We start from the raw sequence: 22741 nt of genomic DNA, 5'->3' as shown, positions 1-22741 counted from the left end.
TGTTTTTAATTGTCACTGAAAGTTATAGAACCAAAAACGACGAAGAACAAATATTTGGATGAAACAAAAGACAAATGACGTTGTTGCACCATAAATTTATAATGAGAGCTAGCTAGCATCTAACATTGTTTTAAATTATTATTTGGGATTGTAAAAGGGGATGCAAAGCAATCGCACTATGACGCGCATGTGGTCTTTTATTACTATTTCGGTTTGCTAACCATATCATCATTTAGATATTTTTTCAGATATTTTTTCGATGCAAGGATAAGATTATTGATATACACAGACTCATTATTTATATTATACTGGCATACGTATAGTATTTCATACTAAGACCATCATCAACGCGAGGTCTTTAGAGAGTTTTTTAGGTATGGACCCCGCAAAAAAGTTAAAATTCGGTCCTCAAAACAAAGAAATAAAAATCGATTTTAGTTTGCACTGTACGCGGATTCCACCGACACGTGGCGGTCCGCAGTTGGTTCGCTTTTAATTTTTTTCTTTTTTTTTCAGACAAAAAAAAAACAAATAAACAAAAAAAACTTTTTTAAGAAACCGATTGGATAATTGTGCTCTGAGACCATCAACGTCCCTGGGTCCTAAAAAGGGTCTTTAGCAAAATAATTATTTAAAATTATGGGGTCCAGCAAAAACTAAATAACCGGTAACAAAAACCACAAAACAAGGATCGATTTACGTTGGATCTTTGCACTGTTCGTGGACTCCACCGACGCGTGGCGGTCCACAATTATTTCGCTTTAAATTTTTTTTTTTTTTTTTCCGAACGAAAAATAAAAAAATAATAAAAATTTCCTAAGAAACGCTGCCTAGCACGCTTAATTCTACACCATGCAATATTGCAAGCTGGATTTCTTACAAAAGTAAAACATGCACATTATTGAAGTGTTCATTAAAATTAGAGAAAAAGACAAAAATAGCGCTAAATCAAGTTTTTGTTCCCAAACTAGCACTCAAGGTCAAAAGTTACAAAAATAGCACTTAATGTTTTATAAAAAATCACAAACTTAGGGTTTAGAGTTAAAGGGCGGGGTTTAGGATTTAGGGTTTAGGGTTTAGGGTTTAGAGTTTAGGGTTTAGAGTTTAGGGTTTAGGGTTTCGATTTAAGGGTTTAGGGTTTAGGGTTTAGGGTTTATGGTTTAGGGTTTAGGGTTTATGGTTTAGGGTTTAGGGTTTAGAGTTGAGAAATGAGGTTTTGGGGATAAGATTTCAAATTTTGAAAAATAAAAAAATTAAAATTTTCAAATGATAAACTTAGAAAGGTGCTATTTTGGTCTTTTTAGTTTTTGAGTGCTATTTTTGTGATATAAACTTAGAAATGTGCTATTTTGGAGATTTGCCCTTAAAATTATACCGAAGTTAGGTATAACTTTGATAGAGATCCCTTGGGGTTTAAATAAAATTTAGCAAAACATATTCTATAGTTTTCTATTTAAATAACAATAGCAAATAAATTAAGATTTGGATATGGGACCAAATGAAGTATTATAAATATAATGGGTTGAGGATAGACGTAGGAGAAGACTGAAAGAAGCACTAAACATTTTTATATTTTTTCTTGTCGCTCACCTGAGGAAGAGAAAAAGATATGGCGGAAGAAACGGATCATGAAGACGCCGTTAAGAAGCTCTCGAGCTACGGTTAACCGGAGTTAACTCAGTTCCGTTATCTTTCTCTGTTTTGGTTAACTGAGAAATGATGCAAAACGGCAAGTCATCAGAGGCAAAGGGAAGGCTATACGCCTTTCTTCTTTTCGTATTTTCTCTTATTTTTTTTCTGTATTTTTCTTCTCCCGGTAAACTCTCCGGTGATGTGTTGATTAGTGTGACAAGAAGTATTCTGATTGGTTTTAATAGCTTGACAATATTGTTGTTTGTTTTAAAACTATCTATATAAAGTTGCCATTCACAAGTTTTTTTTATTGCTTACATTGATTGATACTATCGATTCTACATCTATTTAACATCTTTCTGAGTTAGCTAACAAACCTTGACGTATGTGAAATAGTTTGAGCCCAATATACAAATAGTACTCCACGATGATAGATTTTCTAATACTTTCACGCTTACTAAGAAAACACATTAAACTACCATAATAAATGTATCGTTTTCTGTAATTTTTAATTTTCCATAATTTTTAATTAATAGTAATTCAATAAAATCAATTAATTTTTTTGAAATTTACAATTTTTTCATAGAAAACATAAAAAATACATTTTTGTGAAACAATTTTTTTTCTAAAATGTTTATCTTAATGGAACAGAGGGAGTATAATTTTACAACTATAGTCCGAGCAATATAGTTTTTAACATGTCTATTATATAAAAAAGGTCTACTTGAAATGCATATATATATCTTTTAATTTTTCTTTTCTTTAAAGACTCTTCATTAACCAATCACACACATTCAAAACATATACAAATATACAATAGATGTTATGCATGTTAGTATTTTTAAAACTACAAACCTAGTATATATATACGCTTACTTGAAATCAATACAAAACATATAAAAAAGTTATAAATCCGAACGTGCAGTCAAAATAAACGTACGTTCCAATATGAATGATCAAAAACATTACCGTAAGAAACTGAACCAATCAACATTAATTTGAGAAATGAACCAAACCGTAAATTTAATCCATCCAATATCCGTTTTGAATATGTAATTTGACTCTTAGATCATGAACACATCAACGACCAAACGTATTACAGCATCGGTCTTGTTTCTGTTATCTCGCATAATCTAGAGCTCAACAGTCAAGAACCAATCCCTTGCCAACAAAAAAGAATGACCAACCCCAAGAAAAATTGTATTGGCTAATCAAGAGCCATGTTTTTCTTCATAGCTTCATAAACAATGTATGTAATGCTCGCAGCTGGAACTACTTTAAGAAGATTAGGTAAGAGTCCTCTGTAGAATCCTCTCAAACCTTCCCCTCTCATCGTTTTCATAAACTCTTGTCTCATTGTCGTCTCTGAACTATCCGCTTGCATTCTGACAAGACAAGAATCAAACTTGTTACGCAAGAAAGAAGATAAAACTTTTGTTTTTGTAACTTGTTAACCAAGGAACAGAAAATTAAACTTTTGTTAACTTTTTTTACCTTGTTCTTACAACCTGTAGAGGGTAAACACATGATGCTCCAAGAGCTCCTGATGTCATTCCACAGCTGAGTTGTATCAGAGGACCCGGCTCTGCAATATTTGAAATTATTTAAAGAACAATCATCTACAAAAGAACAATAAGTATCCAAGGGCTTTGATGCACTAACCAGTGTCTTGAAGAATATATGTTCTAGACAAGTCTTTAAGCGTCTCATAAGCAGCTAGATCGATTCCTGCATAAGGTATAATCCCAAGAAGAGAAGGAAAGAGACCCTTGTAGAACGCCCTAGGTCCCTCTCTAACCCATATATCCTTTGTAAGCTTCCACAGCTTCGGCGCCTTCCCACCTTCACTCACACAAGTCTGCAGCCGTGTCTTCACAAGATCCATAGGGTAAATAGCGGTCTGAGCCACCGCGCCAGCCATTCCACCAGCCAAAAGCCTCGCGCTCGTACCGATATCACCTCCCTCTCCTCCAATCATAGGCTTCAGCATCTCGTAAGCGCAGAACTTAATGGCGCTCTCAGGAGCAACCTTCATTACATTCAAACCATTGCCTCTGAAGAAACCTCTCAACTTATCTTCTCTCCATATCTTCTTGATGGTTGGGAGGACACCTGCGTGTGCTCTCTGAACTTGCAGAACGACTTTGAGGCGGTCCAGAGGCGCGGTTGCGGTTCTGGATACGGCTCCGGCTAATCCTCCTGCGAGAAGGAGCCTGCTTCTTTTGACATGTTTGCTTATACCATCTGGTATAACAGCTTGCTCTCCGATGTCTATCAAGCAGACTCTTTCCCAGTGATGGTATATGTTCTCAATGGTGGCTTCATGAGGGTATAACAAAAGGAAGTCTCTCCACTCTTCGAATGTTATGGTTCCGTTGTTGTCTTTATCAACATGCTCCACGAAACGAGCGAGTTCTTCATCATCTATTTCGATGCCTACAAGAATGCAACTGTGGGGGCTTATGTAGGTTTGAGATACTCAACAATCAAAAGCTAAAACATTAAAATCAATGTTCAAGAAATCGGAAATTATGCATTTTATACCCGATTTGCCGACTAGACTAGACAGATATTTAGAGTACTAATTGTAACATATTCATTGTAAACAAACTACTTCAATGAAACAGTTTTTGTTATGTTTTTCCAGAAAATTGGCTATGTAAAATCACCACTATATAACCCGATCAGTACACTATCAACATCCACAAAGGTTCCAACTTTTACATAGACACCATCACATTACCAGCCTTAACCAGAGCCTCCCAAAGCTCCTCCGGCAAAATACACCCGTTGTGAGCAACATCAATAGCCTGGAAGATCCTGTAAAGCTCGAGCTCCTTGGCGTCAATGTAACGACGAAACTCCTGGTAATCCACGCGCCCGTCCCTATTCGCGTCGCAGACTCTGAACAAGTCCCTAGCGTACTTGTACTCTGGAGGAATCTGAAGCGAAGCTAAGCCCTTTTCGATCTGGGCGTAGTCCAAGAACCCTAGGCTCGAATTGTCGAAGAAATCGAATAGGCTCCGGATCCGAACCTCTCTCTCCTCGCTGGTCTCGCGTAGGGCCAAGAGGACGTGGTCCATCGTGACGGATGCGGGCTTCTTCATCGATTGAGATAAAGGAAGAGTCTTTGAGCTTTTGAATATGATTCTTACGGATCGTTCATGTTTGGGGAGAGTTTTGGATAACGACGGCCGGTGAAGGAGGCTCCGACGTCGTTTTGTTAACCGTGAGTGACGGTAATCGCTTTCTCTATCTTCTTCACCTCCTCGCCTCTGCTTCTTCCTCTGTATATCGCGAGCAGGTTTCCCACGTGTGATTCTATACGGCACGTGCGGATTAGTCGAATTTAAACCGGTCGTGTGTGTGTGTGTTTGTATTCGGTTTGAGTCAAACCGGTAGGTCAATTGTACGTGTATTGTGGTTTGATCATAACTCATACAGTATGTATTGTGGTTTGATCATAACTCATACAGTAAGTTATAAACAGTGACTCAAATTATTTACGAGTCTTGTTCAAAATATTTATGGATTCTATTCAAAAAAATATCAAAGGTTTATTTAACGATGTAATAATAGAATAATTTTAAAAGTTTATAGCTCTATTTTATATATTTGACGTCTACTTTGAAATTACAAACTTTAAATTTAGTACTATATCTAAAAATTTAAACTTTAAAACCATAATTTATATAACTATTTTCAAAATATTCTTAGAGGGTGTTATTGGTTTCTGCATTTTAATGGATTTGTAAATTCAAACTAAATGTAGTGTTATTGGTACTATTATTTTAAAATTCACATTCAAATCCATAGTTATTGGTTTTATGATTTTAAAATAAATTTTAGAATTATGTGTTATTCAATAATAAAGATTTGTGTATGGATTTAATTTGAAACTGGATTTGATTGGATTTGTAACTTTTTTTAAGAATAAAATGCATAGGATCAAATATTGGGTTTAACCTTGTTATTTTGGTTGGATTTGTTTTATATTGTTTTTTTTTAATTCTTTATAGTTTTGTATCCTAACAAACATCGGTTGATGCATTACTTCAAATTTTATACATTGTTTTTTGCTCATGTTAAAAACATGCACTAAGCACATGTCCATACAAACATATTGTATAATGCATACGATAATGAAAAAGAGATGCAACGAGAGATGTATTCCATTTGAACGTATCCCCACCAATTGTGTGCGACCAGCTTTTGATGCTTAGCAAAATGAAAAAGAGGCACGAGAGATGATGAAGCGTGGAGAAGATGAAGTCGTTGATAAGTTCCGAGAATACTCCGATGAGATTTCTGAAAAGATGACAAGTAAATTTGTTTTGTCAGAAATTGTTACTTTTGATCCGATCAAACTTTCGATAACATGGCGAAAAAATAGTTTAATCCGAAATTTCTGAGGAGATGCCGTGAAAAGTTTGTTCTGACAATCCATGTTTTTGAAAGTTGCAGTCGGAGAACATAATGTTCTCTGGTAGTGCTTTATTTAGGTCTAGTTACTAATCCATTGATTTATAACAATTCATTTATTTGATTTTAAAATACTCATATCAATAATTCTCAAATCTATTTATTTGATTTGAAAATCACTGGATTTATGGAAGATTTCTAAATATAAGGAGAATTTATAAATCCACTAAACTACCAGAACCACCAGTAACCCCCACTTAAATTTAGTGTTATTCTTCACGGCACGTGCGAATTAGTCCAATTTAAACCGGCCGTGTGTATTCGGTTTGAGTCAAACCGGTAGGTAAATTGTACGTGCGTATTGTGGTTTGATCATAACTCATACAGTGAGTAAGTTATAGAAAGAAAAAAAGAATGTCTGTTAGTTTTATTTGTAACGTATGAGACGGGCGAAATTAATTTTAGGTGGTTCGTAATTTGGTTAGCTATGTTCTTGGATCGGTGGTTCTGTTCTCCGGTTTGCAAATTGGGAAACAAGACTAACACTAAAACACTGATATATTTAGGATTGTCAACAACCGACCTTAGCTCAGTTGGTAGAGCGGGAGACTGTAGTCTTTGACAGATAATCTCTAGGTCGCTGGTTCGATTCCGGCAGGTCGGATTATTTTTTAGTTTTATTAATTTAAACGCTTTTCACTTATATTTTACCATCTCTTTTACGATATCTAATCTTGCATGTTTTTTTATCCCCTGTGGCTTAAAGTGTAGTTTCTTGTCGCTCTAATTTTGGAAAGTGAAACTTCAAAAGAATCATATATATGCCTTTAATGACAGAATATTCGGCTTTTCTTCATCTTATATTAATACTGGCTCAAGATTCACTTTCTTGATTGCTTCTTCTTTTTTTTACAGACATATTCTTTGTTCCCCATAATACCTGTTTCACAGACAAACCAAAAAGTTATGATTCTACGTGTTTCTCTTTCAATAGTTCATGCTTTCACCGACGAATATCAACAATTCTCACCGTGTATACGAAACAAATTAATGATTTTATCCCTTCTTTAAACTTTTAAAACGTGTATTAAGAAACAAAAAGTTTAAATGCGGATGCGGTTGTGAAATAAGAACTATTTGTACAGTGAGTGTGAGCAGTTGGGTAGCGATTTGTAACGAACTATTTGGGGAACTGAAGTTGGTTGCGCTGTATACAATGAGTGTGAGCAGTTGGGTAGCGATTTGTACATTGATACATGTAACATAAGTATTTTTATTTTATTTTTGTATGATAAGTAGTATGCATGCACAGTTTGCATACCATTGAAGTGGCCAATAAGTTTGTAAATGAAGTGGCTGAGATTTGTGAGCGCTTAGAAGGCCGCAAAGGTTGAAAGGGAGGTGCCAGGCCCGCGTGCGTGCGGATGCGACCATCCCCCACTTTCAGGTGTCGATCCACTTTCATATTCTGTCTGTCGGGATGATCGATAATAATTGTATTTATGTTTTAATAATTTGAATTATTTTGTAAGGAACGGTCGATATCTGAACTTCACATCAAAGAATTTGAGTATTAGTTTTTTTCAAAAAAATAAAGAAAAAAGAATTTGAGTATTATTGGCAATACTATGACATGTATGATCGATCACTTGCCATGCCTTTGTATTACATGCCAAAAGGAAAAATGTTTTTAAAGATTGCTAAGAAAATTTAAGCAAAGAATTAATCAACAAAAATCCTGACAAATAATCAGGCTTGGGATAATATAATATTATTAGGAGAATAGTTATCTACTAGAGAGTGATCAATAGTTTTTTTTAACTACAAGTTTTCTGTATACAATTTTATAGGGATATCTAAGACAAAACCGGCACTGAAATTGTGGAGTCTTTCTGAAAAATTAATAATGATTTTATTAAAATCTTTTTAAAATTATCTGAAGTTTTATTTATATTAACTCGAAAAATATTACGAACTTAAAACTAATATTTCATTTGGCTATATCTATGACCGGTTCTAAAATTTTTTTTTTCCATCTGATATTATTATTCATAAAAAAGTACAGAAGCTCAAACCCAACCAAAAAAAAAACTATAGATAGGGCTCTAAACACAAACATCCAAAATAAAATTAAACCTAAAAACCCACGTACAAGACCGGTTCTAAATCTAAGAACAATAGGTTAAAAAAAAAAAAAATCTAAGAACAATTTTGTGTAGAGAAACGGTTTTGTGTAACTCAGCGCCACATCCCACGTGTCAATATTTAAATACTTAAGATAATATAATGCCTTTGAAGTTCCACGAATGTGTCGAAAGTACAAATTTTTGTTGGCGGCCGAGATTCATATACCAACAAGAAACACGAATAAATCAACAGAAAGGTTCCAAAGAGTGAGAGACAAAAGAAAGAGGAGACAACGCGATGGTCGGAAGGTATTTTAAAATAACGAAATTCATGATCATAACCATCATTTCAATTGATATATGAAAGACGAGGCCCTAAATTACAAAACGAAACCATTTTTTCCATCTGAAACACATGTACAATATTGAATCTAACTCGAAATGGTAACGACCTGCTTTTGATTATATGTGTACTACATTTATGAATCTACATTACAAGTTGCCTATATCATTGTGACATTGTACTGTGTATACCATAATAACGTTTATTAATGTGTAAAAAAAATTTGATAAAAACTGTGTAAAATTTTTAATAAAATAAAAGACGAGGGAAATTAAAATTATTAAGAGGGATAAGAAAACATGGGTCAAAGGGAGTCAACCACTTTGGATTGACAAAATCAATGACTTAAAACAAACATTTGGGGATCGTCTGTCTTGGTCAAATTTTCATTGTTGTTACTTGTAGTCCCAGTACCTTAAAAAAACTGTCTTGTCAGAGTCTCATTATACGGGCTATGACAGAAAAATCAACTACGTTTGGGACCTTGACTATATTGGGAAATACATTCTAACTGCCCTGGACGGTGTTATTGGATAATAGACGTGATTTTATATTGTTTTGATCACCTACGTGGTTACGTTACGTTAGACACTCCAAAAAATATATCCATTAGCATCATCTACTGAGACTCAAACCACTGAATAATATGTATGTAAGTATGTGATTATTTGAGATTATTCATAACATTTAAGGGTGACATTTTCGTATATAGCTAGTAAAGTAAACCCAAGTCGAAGAGTTGGTAACAAAGAACCTGAAAACTCTTGAAAGAAGAAATAAACAAAATGATCACAAACAACACACACATAGTGAAAAAAGTACAAAAAAAAAACTCAAGGAACATATGATCTCCTCATAACAAAGTCACCCGAAATCCCTTAGAGCATAATTAATGGGGAGTTCTTAAGGTGAGGTTCTTAGTTTTTTTAGTTAAAAGTTAAGAGACGGGTTCTTATATTCCGCTAAGAACTCCACCTTAGGAACCTCCCATTAATCATGCTCTTAATTATTTATATGAAGATGATCTCAAAAACCCGAATAAGGAGAAGAATCCCCAAAATGCAAAAATCTGGTATAATCTTCTTGTTGCCTTGAAGATCCACCGGAAGATGAAGAAGTTGTAGTAGATAATGTCTGATGATTATACATTAAGCCTCCGGTTTCCCCACCTGCCATACTATAGGTTAATGCATCGTTACTATTTCCTCCTTGCTGAAGATATTGGTTATAGTAGTATTGGTTATCATATGGTATGGTTTGTGGATTTGAGTTGTAAAGTTGATGATTAGAAGAGTTATAGTCTGGTAGACCAGTAATAGTACTATTACTGTTACTTGCTAGTTGAGCTCTCTCAGGGAAGTTAAGTTTGGCTTTGCTTCCTTTGAACTTAAGAGCTGCTTCATCATAAGCTATGGCAGCAGCTTCAGCTGTTTCAAATGTCCCAAGCCACACGCGTGCTGCCTTTTGTGGATCCCTGATTTCAGCAGCCCATTTTCCCCATGGTCGTTGCCTTACCCCTCTATAATGTCTCTTCCTCAAGTCTCCTTCATACAATCAAAAAGTGGAAAATAATTAATATATCATCATAAACTATCTGTTACTTGCAATAGATGCTAGCAAATCTAGCTTTATGTGCATATACCCAATCCTTTTTATTTATACCTTGGTCTTGTTTAGGAGAAATAGGTTGGGTAGAATCTTGTTGATTATACTCATCAGGGTGATGTTGATTATCATCATGAGTACTACTGCTTTGGTTTCCAATGACTTGAGTCAAGGCTGAGACCATGGCACGTGTGTCGTATTGGGAGCGGTCCGAGAAGAAAGGAAATATGTTCTCCTCATCTTCAGTTTCCTTCTTTTCTGATTCACCGGCTCGAGAAGGCCTCTTCCCATAATTCCTCTGATTCGCCATCTTTTCAGATTTGACTTAAATTATAGTGTTTTAGAAACAAAGAAGAAGAAGGAAAGTGGAAGAAAGATAATACTTAGGGTTTTGTAGTGAGCGCAATTGTAAAGGTATTTATAGAAGGATTTTTGTCTGTGTGAACATTATACAGACAAAAACAAAAACACAAAAACAAAAACGTAAAGCTGAAGTTTTGCATATGCTTTGGAAATTTATTTAGTTTTCTACCTATCTTAATATTCGAGACACATAAATCATGCACTTACATTAGTGTACTTGTTAAAACAGTTGAAACGCGTGAAAAAAAAACTTTTGATTTGCTTATAGCAGACAATGCAATGCGTACGTGTGAATCTGAACAAAGATTAGTGCAAAGCTCTACAGAAGAATTAAAAACATATGAACGCAATAAAAAAGGATCCAAAAGGGCAAAAAGAGAGGAAATAAAGAAGGAAAATGCATGCATGTACATATTCTTTACTGGTTTCTTTTCGGGAACTCATGCTTGGAATCGAGGACGAAGACAAAAATAACAAAAAGTTCTATTTTTTTGAAGGTTTGGTTTTAAATACAAAGATAATACATATATGTGTGTGTAAACTATACCGAGATATTCTCTGAGAAATAAGAATCAATAAAATTGTTAATTAATTAATTAAATAAAAATAAAAGAGTTACGGACGTGTGAGTGGGATTTTTTTTCTGAAGTAGAATATTCTTTTTTGTTATGAAAATAACTGGAATTTTATTGGATCGTGAGAATTTAAATAAGGGCAAAATTTATACCCGTAGAATTTATATTACTGATAGAGAGAGTTTATTATAGAGAGAAGAGAAGAGTGAATGATGATATTACAAATGATCGAAATCGATCGTATATATAGAAAAGAAATTTACTGTGCAAATAGTGCAACGGACCCCACATCCTTTATATTTTCAACATATTCGGCGCTGTCTCTATATGACTTTCATAACACTCCCCCTTGGGGGCCGGTGTCACTATCCGCTCTCGCTTAACGTCTTTGTTGCCTCGTTAAAAACCTTTCCAGGAAAACCCAATGGGAAAAAACCATAGTAAGGTAAAAAGAGTACAACTACGTAAGCTCCCCCTCGAATAAGCAGTCATAGATCCTTCTGATGACGCATTCCAATGTTATGGATGTGTTTTATGAATACCGAGGTATGGAGTGATTTTGTGAAGAGGTCGGCTGCATTGTCGCATGATTGAACATATCTTACTTCAAGAATAGTTGGCTCCGCATTTTCGTCAATCCCACTGCTTGAACAGATGTGTCGGCTTATTGATCTTAGCCATACACATTCTCTACTTGCTTCATGGAGTGCAATGATCTCAGCGTGATTTGAAGAAGTAGCAACAAGTGTCTGCTTCTGAGAACGCCAAGATATGGCGGTGCCTCCAATTGTAAAAACATATCCTGTCTGGGATCGAGCTTTGTGTGGATCTGACAAATAACCTGCATCTGCAAAACCAATCATTTGACCTTTTGAACTTTTAGGATAAAACAAGCCTAAATCAGTTGTTCCTTGAAGGTAACGAAAGACATGTTTAATTCCATTCCAATGTCTTTGCGTAGGAGACGAACTGAATCTCGCTAAACAGAATATAAGGCGGCTCGGCCGACCAATAAATAATAAACAGAATATAAGGCGGCTCGGCCGACCAATAAATAATTAAATTACTAATAAATAATATAGGCGGTATTCCGGCCATTATAACATGATATAAATAATAGTAGAGGCGGTATACCGACCATTATAGCAGGGTATAAATGATACACATAAATTTTACCAATTTAGAGAACGATCGTGCTGATAACGTGTTATAAAAGGAACCAGAATTTTATTATATCGCGGGAATTTAAATAAGGGCAAAATTTATACCCGTAGAATTTATAACACTGATAGAAAAAGTTTATTATAGAGAGAAGAGAAGAGTGAATGATGATATTACAAATGATCGAAATCGATCGTATATATAGAAAAGAAATTTACTGTGCAAATAGTATAGCGGACTCCACATCCTTTATATTTTCAACATATTCGGCGCTGTCTCTATATAACTTTCATAACACTTTTTTGTTTCTTTTTTTTTGGACAACATTCTTTTTTTGTTTCCTAAAAATAATTTGGATAGAGACTGAAAAAGAAAAGTAGTTACATGTCCAAGAGATGTGTACACACGGATCACTAACTTAAAAAGAAAACGTGTGAACTGAACATTTGTTTTGGAGTCTATTATTTATTACAAGTAGATATACGAAGATGCCTTCTAGTTTCATCTATAGCTTGGAATGATAGTTCAGTTTATACTGTATGTATAATTATGTGGAAGCTTGATCCAGTGATCATCTAAACGGTTTTTATAAGTGCAAGTGAGAAAGTAAAGCAGATTATTACAATTTGTGAGTTCAAACATGGGCGGACCGAGGTGTGGAGAGGGTGTGGCATGTGCCACATGCTACATAATATAAGTCTCTAGGGACGTGAACAAACACATTATCGTGTATCTCTTATGGTTCTAACGATTAAGTGGTGCCAAACCCTCTCTCAGTTCGAACCTACCAAGGGTTTTCTCAAAATTTGTTTCTACACTTTTAGTCACCTTTCTCTTTTTCTTTCATTTTGCTACCTACAATTATTTTACTTTCTTTCACAATTGTTTTCTTTTCTTTCCTTTCTCTAATGTAACTTTTTACAAAATAGACAACTCTCTCTCCTCTCTGACCTCTCTCTCCTCTCTCTCTCGGCTTCCAAAACTAGATTTGATACTGCTCCGGCGTCCAGCGGCGCGTGCGCGCGCGTACCGGCGCCGGAGGCTTACCTTCTTCTCTTTTCTTGTTCTCCTTTGTCGTGGCTTCGTGGTCTTTCCTGTTTCCGTCGACATATTTGCAGATCTGGGCTTCCCTTTGCTCTGGGAGATTTCTCCGCGCAAGGAGATAAGATTCCGGCGGCGTCGTGGCTGTTCTGGCTTCGCGGTGAGGCGGTTGTGCAGTGGTCCGAGGTAATGGTCGGTTCTTTGGGTTCAGGTTGACCGGATTTTCTCCATTACGATTTTCCGGTGTTTGCTGTTCGGGTGGGGGAGATTTGGCTTGTACGGCCTTATATCTTGTCGGAGGATCTCTTCCGGTTAGTTAGGTGGTCAAGTGGCTCCAGTGAGTGGTGCTTCGGGTATGGCGGTGCTGTATCGTTGCATTTCTTCTGTGGAAGCAGGTGAGCTCCGGAGGATTTTGCTACCACGGAGGCGGCCGTTGAGTTCTCGTACGCAGGCTGGTATTTGGCTCAATTGGTCCGTGATAGTGCTGTCAGGGTTTCAAAGGGTGTTGTCTATGGCATCTGGATGGTCCCTCTCGGTGCTTCCTCTCCTCAAAGCTCCTCTGCTCGGCCCTCCTCCGTTTTGCTCCGATTGAAGGCCGAAGATTTCGTCTGGAGCTGTGCCTCTGTTCTTTCTTGCTGCTCTGTCTCTGTTTGGCGCCAGAGATGGTTCTTTCAGCTTAGAGTGTTGTTTCCTTTGGTTCTCGAAGGCTTCAGGTGATGTGGCGGCTCTCGGTTGCGCAGTCGTTGGTCGCTACTGTGGCGCACTTGGTTATGCTCACATCCCAGCATTGCATAAGATCACTTGAACTTGTGTGGTGGTGCAGCATTTCTGCTCTTTGCAGGTCTTGAGGCTTCGGGTTGGTGCTAGGCGGTGGATACAATCCCGCTTTCTTGGACGGGTTCAGTTCTCGTGGCTGTTCCGTCTCAAACAAATGCTCGGTTCGTCGATGCGGGTGCTTGGCCTCTGGCGTGGCTACTGATTATGATGGTGGACGCTTTGATGTCTACCGTGAGCTGTTCTTGGTCGGGCCATATCTTTAAGAGCAGATCATCGGGGAGGCCAAAATTACCGGGTTCTGACTCTCGGTTTAACTGGCCCTTCCTTTTGCGGCAAGCGGTAAGTGCGGATTAGCTGAGGCTTCTGGTTTGGAGCTTGTGCTTGTTGTGTCTGTTCCGGCTTAGGTTAGATCGAATAGTTGTTTAAGCTGTATTTTATTTCGTCCGCTTCTTGTTCCCATTGTAATTCTGTCAAAAATTTGAAAAGTTGGTAATAATATCTTAACATTTTTACAAAAAAAAAACTTTTTACAAAATAAAAATATAATTTATTTAAATTTTACTCTAAAAGTTATTTTACTAATATTTTCAGTACTTAGAATAAAATCAATAAATAAATAAACTAAAATGAAGAAATAATTTTTTTGTAATAAAAATATTATGCTCTATTTATAGTTTTATAATATTATTTAAAATGGAATATTAAAATTATAAAATTATTTATTTCTTTTAATATTATAAGTGTAATCTTTTAGTGATTAATGTATTTAAAAATATAATTTAATGAAATAAATTATATTTGATATTTTAATAAATACATATATATAAATTATGCCACATGTCAAACTAATTTCTAGTTCCGCCCCTGATCATGGCGTAAGTCATGTAAAATCATATGTATGACGTACGAGTAAGACTATCCATAAACTTGATAAATATACTCGTCTTTTTCGTGAAAGATAATTAAATCATTAGTAATGAAACCTAGACGCGTATTAAATTGACCGTAAGATATTTAAGTTTAACAAACGCATCCGTCACGTGAGGATAGTTACTACAGGAGAATTGGGCTACTAATTTATTTGCTCCAAAAGGAATTGGGGATTGGTTGATGAAATGGTCATAGATTACTTAAAGATAATTTTGTTAACATAAGTACGTATTATTAATCTAAGAACATTTTTAATGTGTTACTATATCTTTTATTTCAAAATAAAGTAAATTTAAAATAGTTAATTAAGTTTTATTCTATTCCTAATTTAAAGTTAAAAATGGAATGATGAAAAAATAAGATTACTCCAAAATGGAGTAAATCTATTTTTAATTTCCTTTTAGATTTGGAAACAAAATAGAATTAAAATATATTTTACTACAAATGAGTTTTAGAATATAAAATGGAATAGAGTTGAAATTGTTGTGACCGAGGGTTTACATAAGTTGCCAACCAAAATTGAAAGAAACACTAGAAAACAACAAGAATAAGAAAAGCATTGCCCTCAAGGGTAAAATGATATGACTTCGGTATATAACGAATTTACCAAAAACTTAATATTTTCGTAGGGGTTAACACATAGATTTTGAGAAAATTTCAAAAAATTTGACATTATTTTTTTTAATGCATAGTTGCATCCTGCACTTACATATGATGATGTTTAAAGAGGTTCGGAGCCTTTGTTGTCTCCATTTTTCAAGAAAATAGCGATTTTACAGTGGTTATTCCACCTATTTAGGGGGTATTATGAAGTTTTACTAAATTAATTGATTAACAAATTATAACGATTCTCATATTCCATGAAAAAGAGTTTAACATACATTTATTCAAATGTAGAATGTGGGTAAAAATTTGAAAACAACACTAAAAAGTTTAGGCTTCAGTATATAGAGCGTTTAACGTAAAACTCAATATTTCGTATGGATTTATACATAGATTTTGAAAAAAATCAAAAATATAACAATATTGTTTTAATGCATAGCTGCATCCTAAAACAACATATGATGATGGTCAAAGAGGCTTGGAACCTTTGTTGTCTATGTTTCTCTAGAAAATAGCGATCTTAGTAAGTCCACTAATTTAGGGATGACATGAAATTTTGAAAATATTAATTGGTATAAAATTAGAAAGATGCTCATTTACCATGAAAGAGAGTTTAAATAACATTAATACAAATATAGAATGTGGTTAAAAATTTAAAAATAACGCTAAAGATTATAGGCTTCAGTATATAAAGCATTTACCAAAAACTCAATATTTACACATAGATTTTGAGAAAATTTCAAAATTTTTGACAATATCGTTTTAATGCATAGTTTCATCATGTACTAACATATGATGATGTTCAAAGAGGTTAGAAGCCTTTGTTGCCTCCGTTTTTTTAAGAAAATAGCGATTCTATAGTGGTTATTCCACCTATTTAGGAAGTGTTATGAAGTTTTACTAAATTAATTGATAAAAAAATTATAACGATTCCCATATACCATGAAAGAGAGTTTAACATACATTAATACAAAGGTAGAATGTGGTTAGAAATTTTAAAACAACACTAAATATTATAGTCTTCAGTATATAAAGAATATACGAAAAACTCAATATTTTCGTAGGGGACACATAGTTTTTGAAAAAATTTCAAAAAATTTGACATTATTGTTTTAATGCAAAGTTGCATCCGGCACTAACATATGATGATGTTCAAAGAGGTTTGGAGCCTATGTTATCTCCGTTTGTAAGGAGAATAACGATTTTATAATGGTTATTCCACCTATTTAAGGAGTGCTATGAAGTTTTACTAAATTAATGGATAAAAAAAATAAAATGATTCTCATATTGAAACAGATATGAAATTCTCAGTTAGTAGACATAGTAAACATGATATAAAGAGATGCAACTAGGTAAAAAAGTTACAAAAAGAAATGTAAACTCTGAACGTCCGCCTTACAATTATTGTTTCAATGCTAAAATGATGAGCAAACCGAGAGCAAAAACTTACAAGCATATCTGGCAGAGGAATCTTAATTTTCGTAAGCATTATTTCACAGTTATTTGCTCTTCGAAGGTCAACCTGATACAAACACACACACAAAACTTAGGACTAGAAGATAAGTATACCAAGAGGCGTCAATCATATTCGTTTATATTAGTCATAGACTACCCATTTGATGGAATAAATGGAATTTGCAAAGTATATCAAGTGTCAATGTTTTCTGGTAACCAATGAATTGGATCGTCAAATAACTATTTACTTCATGAACTCTAAAGCTGTAGGCAATAGCTGCTTAAATAAATCCTACACATGATAAATTGATAATATTTGGAAATTTTACAGAATTGAATTTATATATAACAAATGTTAGATATGTAAAGAGGTGAAACAGAGCTGCCTTACCAGTTGAACTTTTTCAGGTTTGCTGATACTCGAACGGCGACCTGTGCTTTTCTTAGCAGTCGTATCTGAAGCTGCAGAAAAAAGACTCTCGAGCTCTGATATATCTATTTCAGGGGCACTGTCATGAAGATTCATAAAATCATATTATTAGCTTCAGCAAACATACCAGCTACTGGGAGATAAGAAAATTTGCAAGACAGAACTGGAACGACTGATAACATTTGTTTTACTATTATCAATGAACTAGAGACTGTGAATGTCACGCTAAACTATCTAAAAGAAAGTGTAAGAGGAACCCACCGAGGTTGGTTTTCCTGTTTTTGAGTATCATCAGCCCACAAACTACCTTTTGCTGGCCGAGTAACTTTAGACCAATGCAAAGGCTTTAGCACGGTTCTCTTAGGTGCAGCAGTAGGCACACTTACACCTCGGCCTCTTCCAAGTCCCGAGGAAGCTCTGCCCCTTCCTGCAGCAGGAGGTGGCGGAGGTGCATTTAAACCTTTTGCTCCCAGTGGTGGTGGGCCACTACTTGTCCCACGACCCAAAGCTGGCGGAGGAGGGGGAGCAGGGGTCTTGGATAGAGCTGGCCTAGGGGAAGCAAGGGTCTTGGATAGTAGTGGTGGTGGAGGCGGAGGGGGAGCACCCAACTTTGCAGATGAAGGAGGACGTGGTGGTGGTGGAGGCGGAGGGGGCGCACCCAACTTTGCAGATGAAGGAGGAAGTGGTGGTGGAGGAGGCGGAAGGGGAGCACCCAACTTTGCAGATGAAGGAGGACGTGGTGGTGGAGGAGGCGGAGGGGGAGCACCCAACTTTGCAGATGAAGGAGGAAGTGGAGGTGGTGGAGGAGGTGGCATGTGGGCATTTGAAATATTAGCCTTAGGAGGCGGAGGTGGAGGTGGTGGGGGTGCAGAAGATGGGCCAACACGAGCAAGACCAGAATGAGATGTAGGTGGCTGTGGGGGTGGGGGTGCACATTTAGTCAAAGATGCATGGATCGGAGGAGGAGGTGGTGGCTGCGCCTGAAGTTTATTTCCTGTGCTCCCAAACGAAGGTGGTGGGGGTGGGGGTGGGGATGGTGGTGGAGGTGGAACTGAAAGTGGAGAAATGCTGCTACAGTAAGGTAGAGGAGGTGGTGGGGTTTTGTTGAAAGGCTGGTGCGATGTTGTCAGAGGATCTCTACTGCTGAAACTAGGGAGAGGTGGCGGCGGAGGTGGGGGTTGGGATGACAACGAGCCTATGCTTGTAACTTTGTTTACGGGAAATGGAGGGGGCGGTGGCGGTGGAGGCAAAAGTGTGACAGAAGGTGGAAGAGTCGAAGGGTGGACACTTTGCTTCGCTGAAACTTCTTGCTGTTGACGACGAGGGAATACATGAGGTTCCTCTGAAGATTCAGGAGCCAACGATGTAGAAATGTCTTCTGTCTCATCATTATCAAAAGATAGAGAGGCTCGAGGTCTATGAGTGGCATCAAGTCCTTCATCAGAACTGTCCGCGGCACTAGATGTGTTGGTCTCCTCTTCAGAGTCGGGAGAATTAAAATAATAACTCCCTTTGTGCCGGAACTCTTTTGCATCATTTATGGCAGCAAGTTGTTTCAGCAACCAAAAAGCAGCATCGTCTCCATTTTCAGCCAAATCCACACCACTAAAAAGTTCTTGAACTTTAGAAAAGGCTTCTATGGGCAAGCCACCAATCTCATTACCATTTACTATTGGGGTTGGAACTTTCTGAGGCGAAGCATTCTCAACTTCTCCAAACAAAACCTGAATGCATGAAGAACGGAGGGAGTCAGACACAATCGCACGCATATATTAATAATTTATTTGTGTTGTTTCTCCTCTGCACCCATATTTTCTCATATACATATAAAATTTTAAAGAAATGAACAAAAGGGTCCATACCTCTGCTCGAAACCCTTTTGGATAATGATTCTTGGCCTCCCAAAGAATATCCAAGTTGTCAGGGTTCAGAATTAGTATGTTGGACCTGATAAATGCAGTATTGAACATCACACGAAACATCATAACCTCTCGTTCTGGTTCTAAATCCATATGCACACACTCCAGTACAACATCTCCTTGCACCCAGCACTGGATGTCAATTTTGATCACCTCACATTCTGCCTGAAGCCAGATTATAGAGAGTTGTTACGTTACTCGGAAAGAACGTATTGCAGAAATCACAAAATGAATAGCACAGACCAACCTGTCGGTAAAGCCGGAGGGGTTTATCTATATTGGACATAGAATAGAGCATCTCCGTGGAAAGACCAGTTGTGCTACTAAAGCTTCTTCCAAAGATACGTATAATAGGTCTGCATCCATATTGGGAGTCAAAAATTGGAATACCTCGAATAATCACACAATCCAAAGAAAGCGCTCTTTCAGGAGGTGGCCACTGAGGATTCAAGTTCCTCCTCGCTACATACTCAAGATAACGAAGTTGAGACGGGAAAGGATTTAAGGGCGAGAGCAGCTGCAAGAGACCCTTGGGAGCCTCACGAAGCACAATCTCAAGACACCTTCGCTCGCCGCTGTGAACTTTCCTGAAAATCAAGAAACTAGCAAGGACAAAAGCCAGAAGAGGCCAGGCTCCTCTTTCACAGTGAAGAAGAATAACATCCTGACGGCTCCCACGAGAAAGCCAGCTCTCACAGACACGGAGAAAATGCTGGATCAGTGATAAAGGAAGCAAAGGGCAGCCTTCATAGTGCCTTGGATACTCAAGGACGGTAACATCGTATTCACAGAGGGTTTCAGCAAAGACGCTTCTTTTCTTTTTCTCCCCTTGTCGGAAATTGAATGCTAGAAAAGATGATTCGGGAAAGTCTTCATGTAAGTCATTGATGACTTCGTGAAGGAAGATTTGGTATAAGTCATCCGGCAACACTTCCGTGCAAAAACAAGAATCGAAAACTGTCCAAATCACAAAGATTTTTGCCATATTAGAGTACATAACAACATGAAGAGTAATCGTTAATATGATTTTACCATAAACTCTATCAGCAAACTCAAGCAACCCATCTGGTGGTCTCTTGTAGAAGAACCTACTTAACAGAGACATTGTAGCGAAACCTGAAGCGAATCCGATAAGATCAGAATCAGCTAATCAAAAGCACAAAGTTTCTTAAATACACTTGCTCGCTCATCAAAGTCAAAAGCAAAATCTGATCAAATTAAATTCCGGAAATTGGATGGAATCGACACCTGAAAATCGAACACAGATGGTTTCGAGGATGTGTGCGACTGCACCAGAAATTAGGGTTTATAAGAGAAGGAGAAGACGATGATTGATGCCGACTGACACGTTAGAACGAAAAGTGGGTGTGACGTTGGCTATTTACATTCCCCGATGCTGCCAGCTGCAGGGGCGATGGTGGACGCAGATGATGAAAATCGGGAACGTTTGGTTTTCAAATTTTGAATTAAGTTAAATCGCTTTTTCGATTTATTTATAATTAATCATCTACAGTTCTTCCATTTTTGTCATTCCCTTATCTTTATGTTTTTCATTTCTGAAACTTATTTTCGGAACAAAAACAATAAATGGTTAATTACGCTAATATACAAAAGTGAGATGATAATTGCACAAGTATGCTAAAATAATAATTATTTGCAAAACCGGGTAGAAGAGCAGGATAAACAACAATAAAGGGCTAATTAGGCCAATATACAAAACTGAGATGGTAATTGCACAAGTATGCTAAAATAATAATTATTTGCAAAACCGGGTAGAAGAACAGGATAAAATGACGAAATGATCCTTCGAGCCAAAAGACAGATCCTTCGACCTACGGACATCATAAACCAGATATATTTAATAAATTGGATAATTTTTATGTCAGAGTATTGTTGGAATGTAAAGTTCGTACATTCACCTAGAATTTTTTTTTCCTGAAAAAAGAGAGAATGAGAAGTTAACAGGGTCTAATACACGGTTGCACTCGCCGATTAAGCAACAGGAAAACGCTAGGCAGAGGTTAAGCGAGTCGATTTCGTTTTGTTCGTCAAAAATATTAACTTTTGAAGTTTTAAGCTTATAATCAAGTGCTACATGTTAAATCTATGAGCATTAAGCATAAACATCAAGATAAACGCAAAAGAAACTGATGAAATCGGTGAAACAAAGATATATGACGGCTCTGAGATTTGTTGGAAAACCCTAAAACATATTGGGGAAGAAGATGATAAAAATTACAACGATGCCACTAATGAAAAAAAATTAAAAAACAAAACAAAAACTGCATTGACAGCAGGTCAAACTCACTAAGGGCATCATTAACGCAGTCTCTTGAGGCTGTCTCTTAATATTATTAGGATTAAAAGAAAAAGAAAATTGCCTATTATTAGAAGGAACGTTCCTTAATTGAGGACAATAAGGGACGTATCTTATGAGACACGTGTCTCTTCTTCTCTCCACATCTCTTTCTCTCTAGGCGGAAAATTGGACGGTACTTCTCCCACGGCAATCACTCCGGCCACCACCACTTCCCTCCTTTTCCCAGTTCCCTCTATTAGTAGCCACTGCTAATGAAAGCTTTACTAATCAATCGCTAGGAGGAGAAACTGTTTTCCTTCTGGAGATATCGGCGGCAATAATGATAATGGAAACGGCTCCGGCGGAGACAATGGTTGGTGGTTTAACGGCGGTGATAAGTCTGATGACTCTTCTTCTCACCCTTTTTAGATTTCTCTGCTTGCTGTTCTTGGTCTTGTCCTGCTTCTTTCAATTACGATCAACTCTGATGACTCTTCTTACCACGCTTGATTGAATTGGATTTTCAGTTTTAATGGAATTTAAGTTTCTGGATTTGATTGTTTGTCCATAAAGCTTTGATCTTTGATTATATCTCTTCTTGGGTTTTGCTTCTATAAATCTCTGTTCTTGCCTTGTTCCATATGATGAAAACGAATCTGTTCATGTTCATAACAGTATGAAAACTAAGTCCAGTGACTTCTTACAGGCCATGTTCATAACAGTATGTAGTTAATACGTGCCTCAGAAACCACTCTCCCATAGCAAATAGTGTTACACTCTATGGAAGGCACCCATTCATATCTATAATTTATCAGAAAATTGAATAACCATTAAATTAAATCCCGAATAAGCGGCCATTAATCTGAGATTCTTCTACAACTCGTTAGGCCTATACCGATCGTCTGACTAACATCTAGCGCGATTCCGAACAAGGGTGAAAATTCAAAGCTTCTAGAGATCCATTTGTAAGGCATTTCATTGCAAACACATATAGAAAACTGTTTTCATATATAACAATTGGGTTGTTCAGTTCTACAAATAATTTAGATATATCCAATTA

At 36.6% G+C, this 22741-nt stretch overlaps 3 protein-coding genes and 1 non-coding gene across 4 annotated transcripts; 1 reads left to right on the top strand and 3 right to left on the bottom strand.

Annotated features, from left to right (window-relative positions):
• Positions 1-2625: 2625 nt before the first annotated feature.
• LOC106319547 (calcium-binding mitochondrial carrier protein SCaMC-1-like) lies at positions 2626-4935 on the bottom strand. The gene is made up of 4 exons (XM_013757912.1): positions 4376-4935; positions 3295-4068; positions 3127-3217; positions 2626-3017 (listed from the first exon to the last, which is right to left on the bottom strand). The coding sequence occupies exons 1-4, from the start codon at positions 4737-4739 to the stop codon at positions 2840-2842; spliced, it is 1407 nt and encodes a 468-aa protein (XP_013613366.1). The 5' UTR covers positions 4740-4935; the 3' UTR covers positions 2626-2839.
• A 1697-nt stretch (positions 4936-6632) lies between these two features.
• TRNAY-GUA lies at positions 6633-6718 on the top strand. The gene is given in 2 exon segments: positions 6633-6669; positions 6683-6718. It is a non-coding gene; the product is annotated as a tRNA-Tyr (tRNA).
• Positions 6719-9259: 2541 nt separating this feature from the next.
• LOC106326022 (ethylene-responsive transcription factor ERF115-like) lies at positions 9260-10498 on the bottom strand. Its single transcript, XM_013764064.1, has 2 exons — positions 10186-10498; positions 9260-10067 (listed from the first exon to the last, which is right to left on the bottom strand). Exons 1-2 carry the CDS (start codon positions 10436-10438, stop codon positions 9550-9552), a joined length of 771 nt encoding a protein of 256 aa, XP_013619518.1. The 5' UTR covers positions 10439-10498; the 3' UTR covers positions 9260-9549.
• Positions 10499-16860: 6362 nt separating this feature from the next.
• On the bottom strand, positions 16861-20881 carry LOC106323144 (formin-like protein 14). The gene is made up of 8 exons (XM_013761307.1): positions 20631-20881; positions 20415-20498; positions 19630-20339; positions 19326-19547; positions 17725-19187; positions 17425-17542; positions 17029-17100; positions 16861-16926 (listed from the first exon to the last, which is right to left on the bottom strand). Exons 2-8 carry the CDS (start codon positions 20485-20487, stop codon positions 16861-16863), a joined length of 2724 nt encoding a protein of 907 aa, XP_013616761.1. The 5' UTR covers positions 20488-20498; positions 20631-20881.
• Between the last annotated feature and the right edge of the window lie 1860 nt (positions 20882-22741).

The sequence above is a fragment of the Brassica oleracea genome, chromosome C2, assembly GCF_000695525.1.
Source record: "Brassica oleracea var. oleracea cultivar TO1000 chromosome C2, BOL, whole genome shotgun sequence".
Taxonomy (NCBI): Eukaryota; Viridiplantae; Streptophyta; class Magnoliopsida; order Brassicales; family Brassicaceae; genus Brassica; species Brassica oleracea.
The sequence above is the reverse complement of the archived record's forward strand: the minus strand, read 5'-3'. Positions and strand labels throughout refer to the sequence as shown.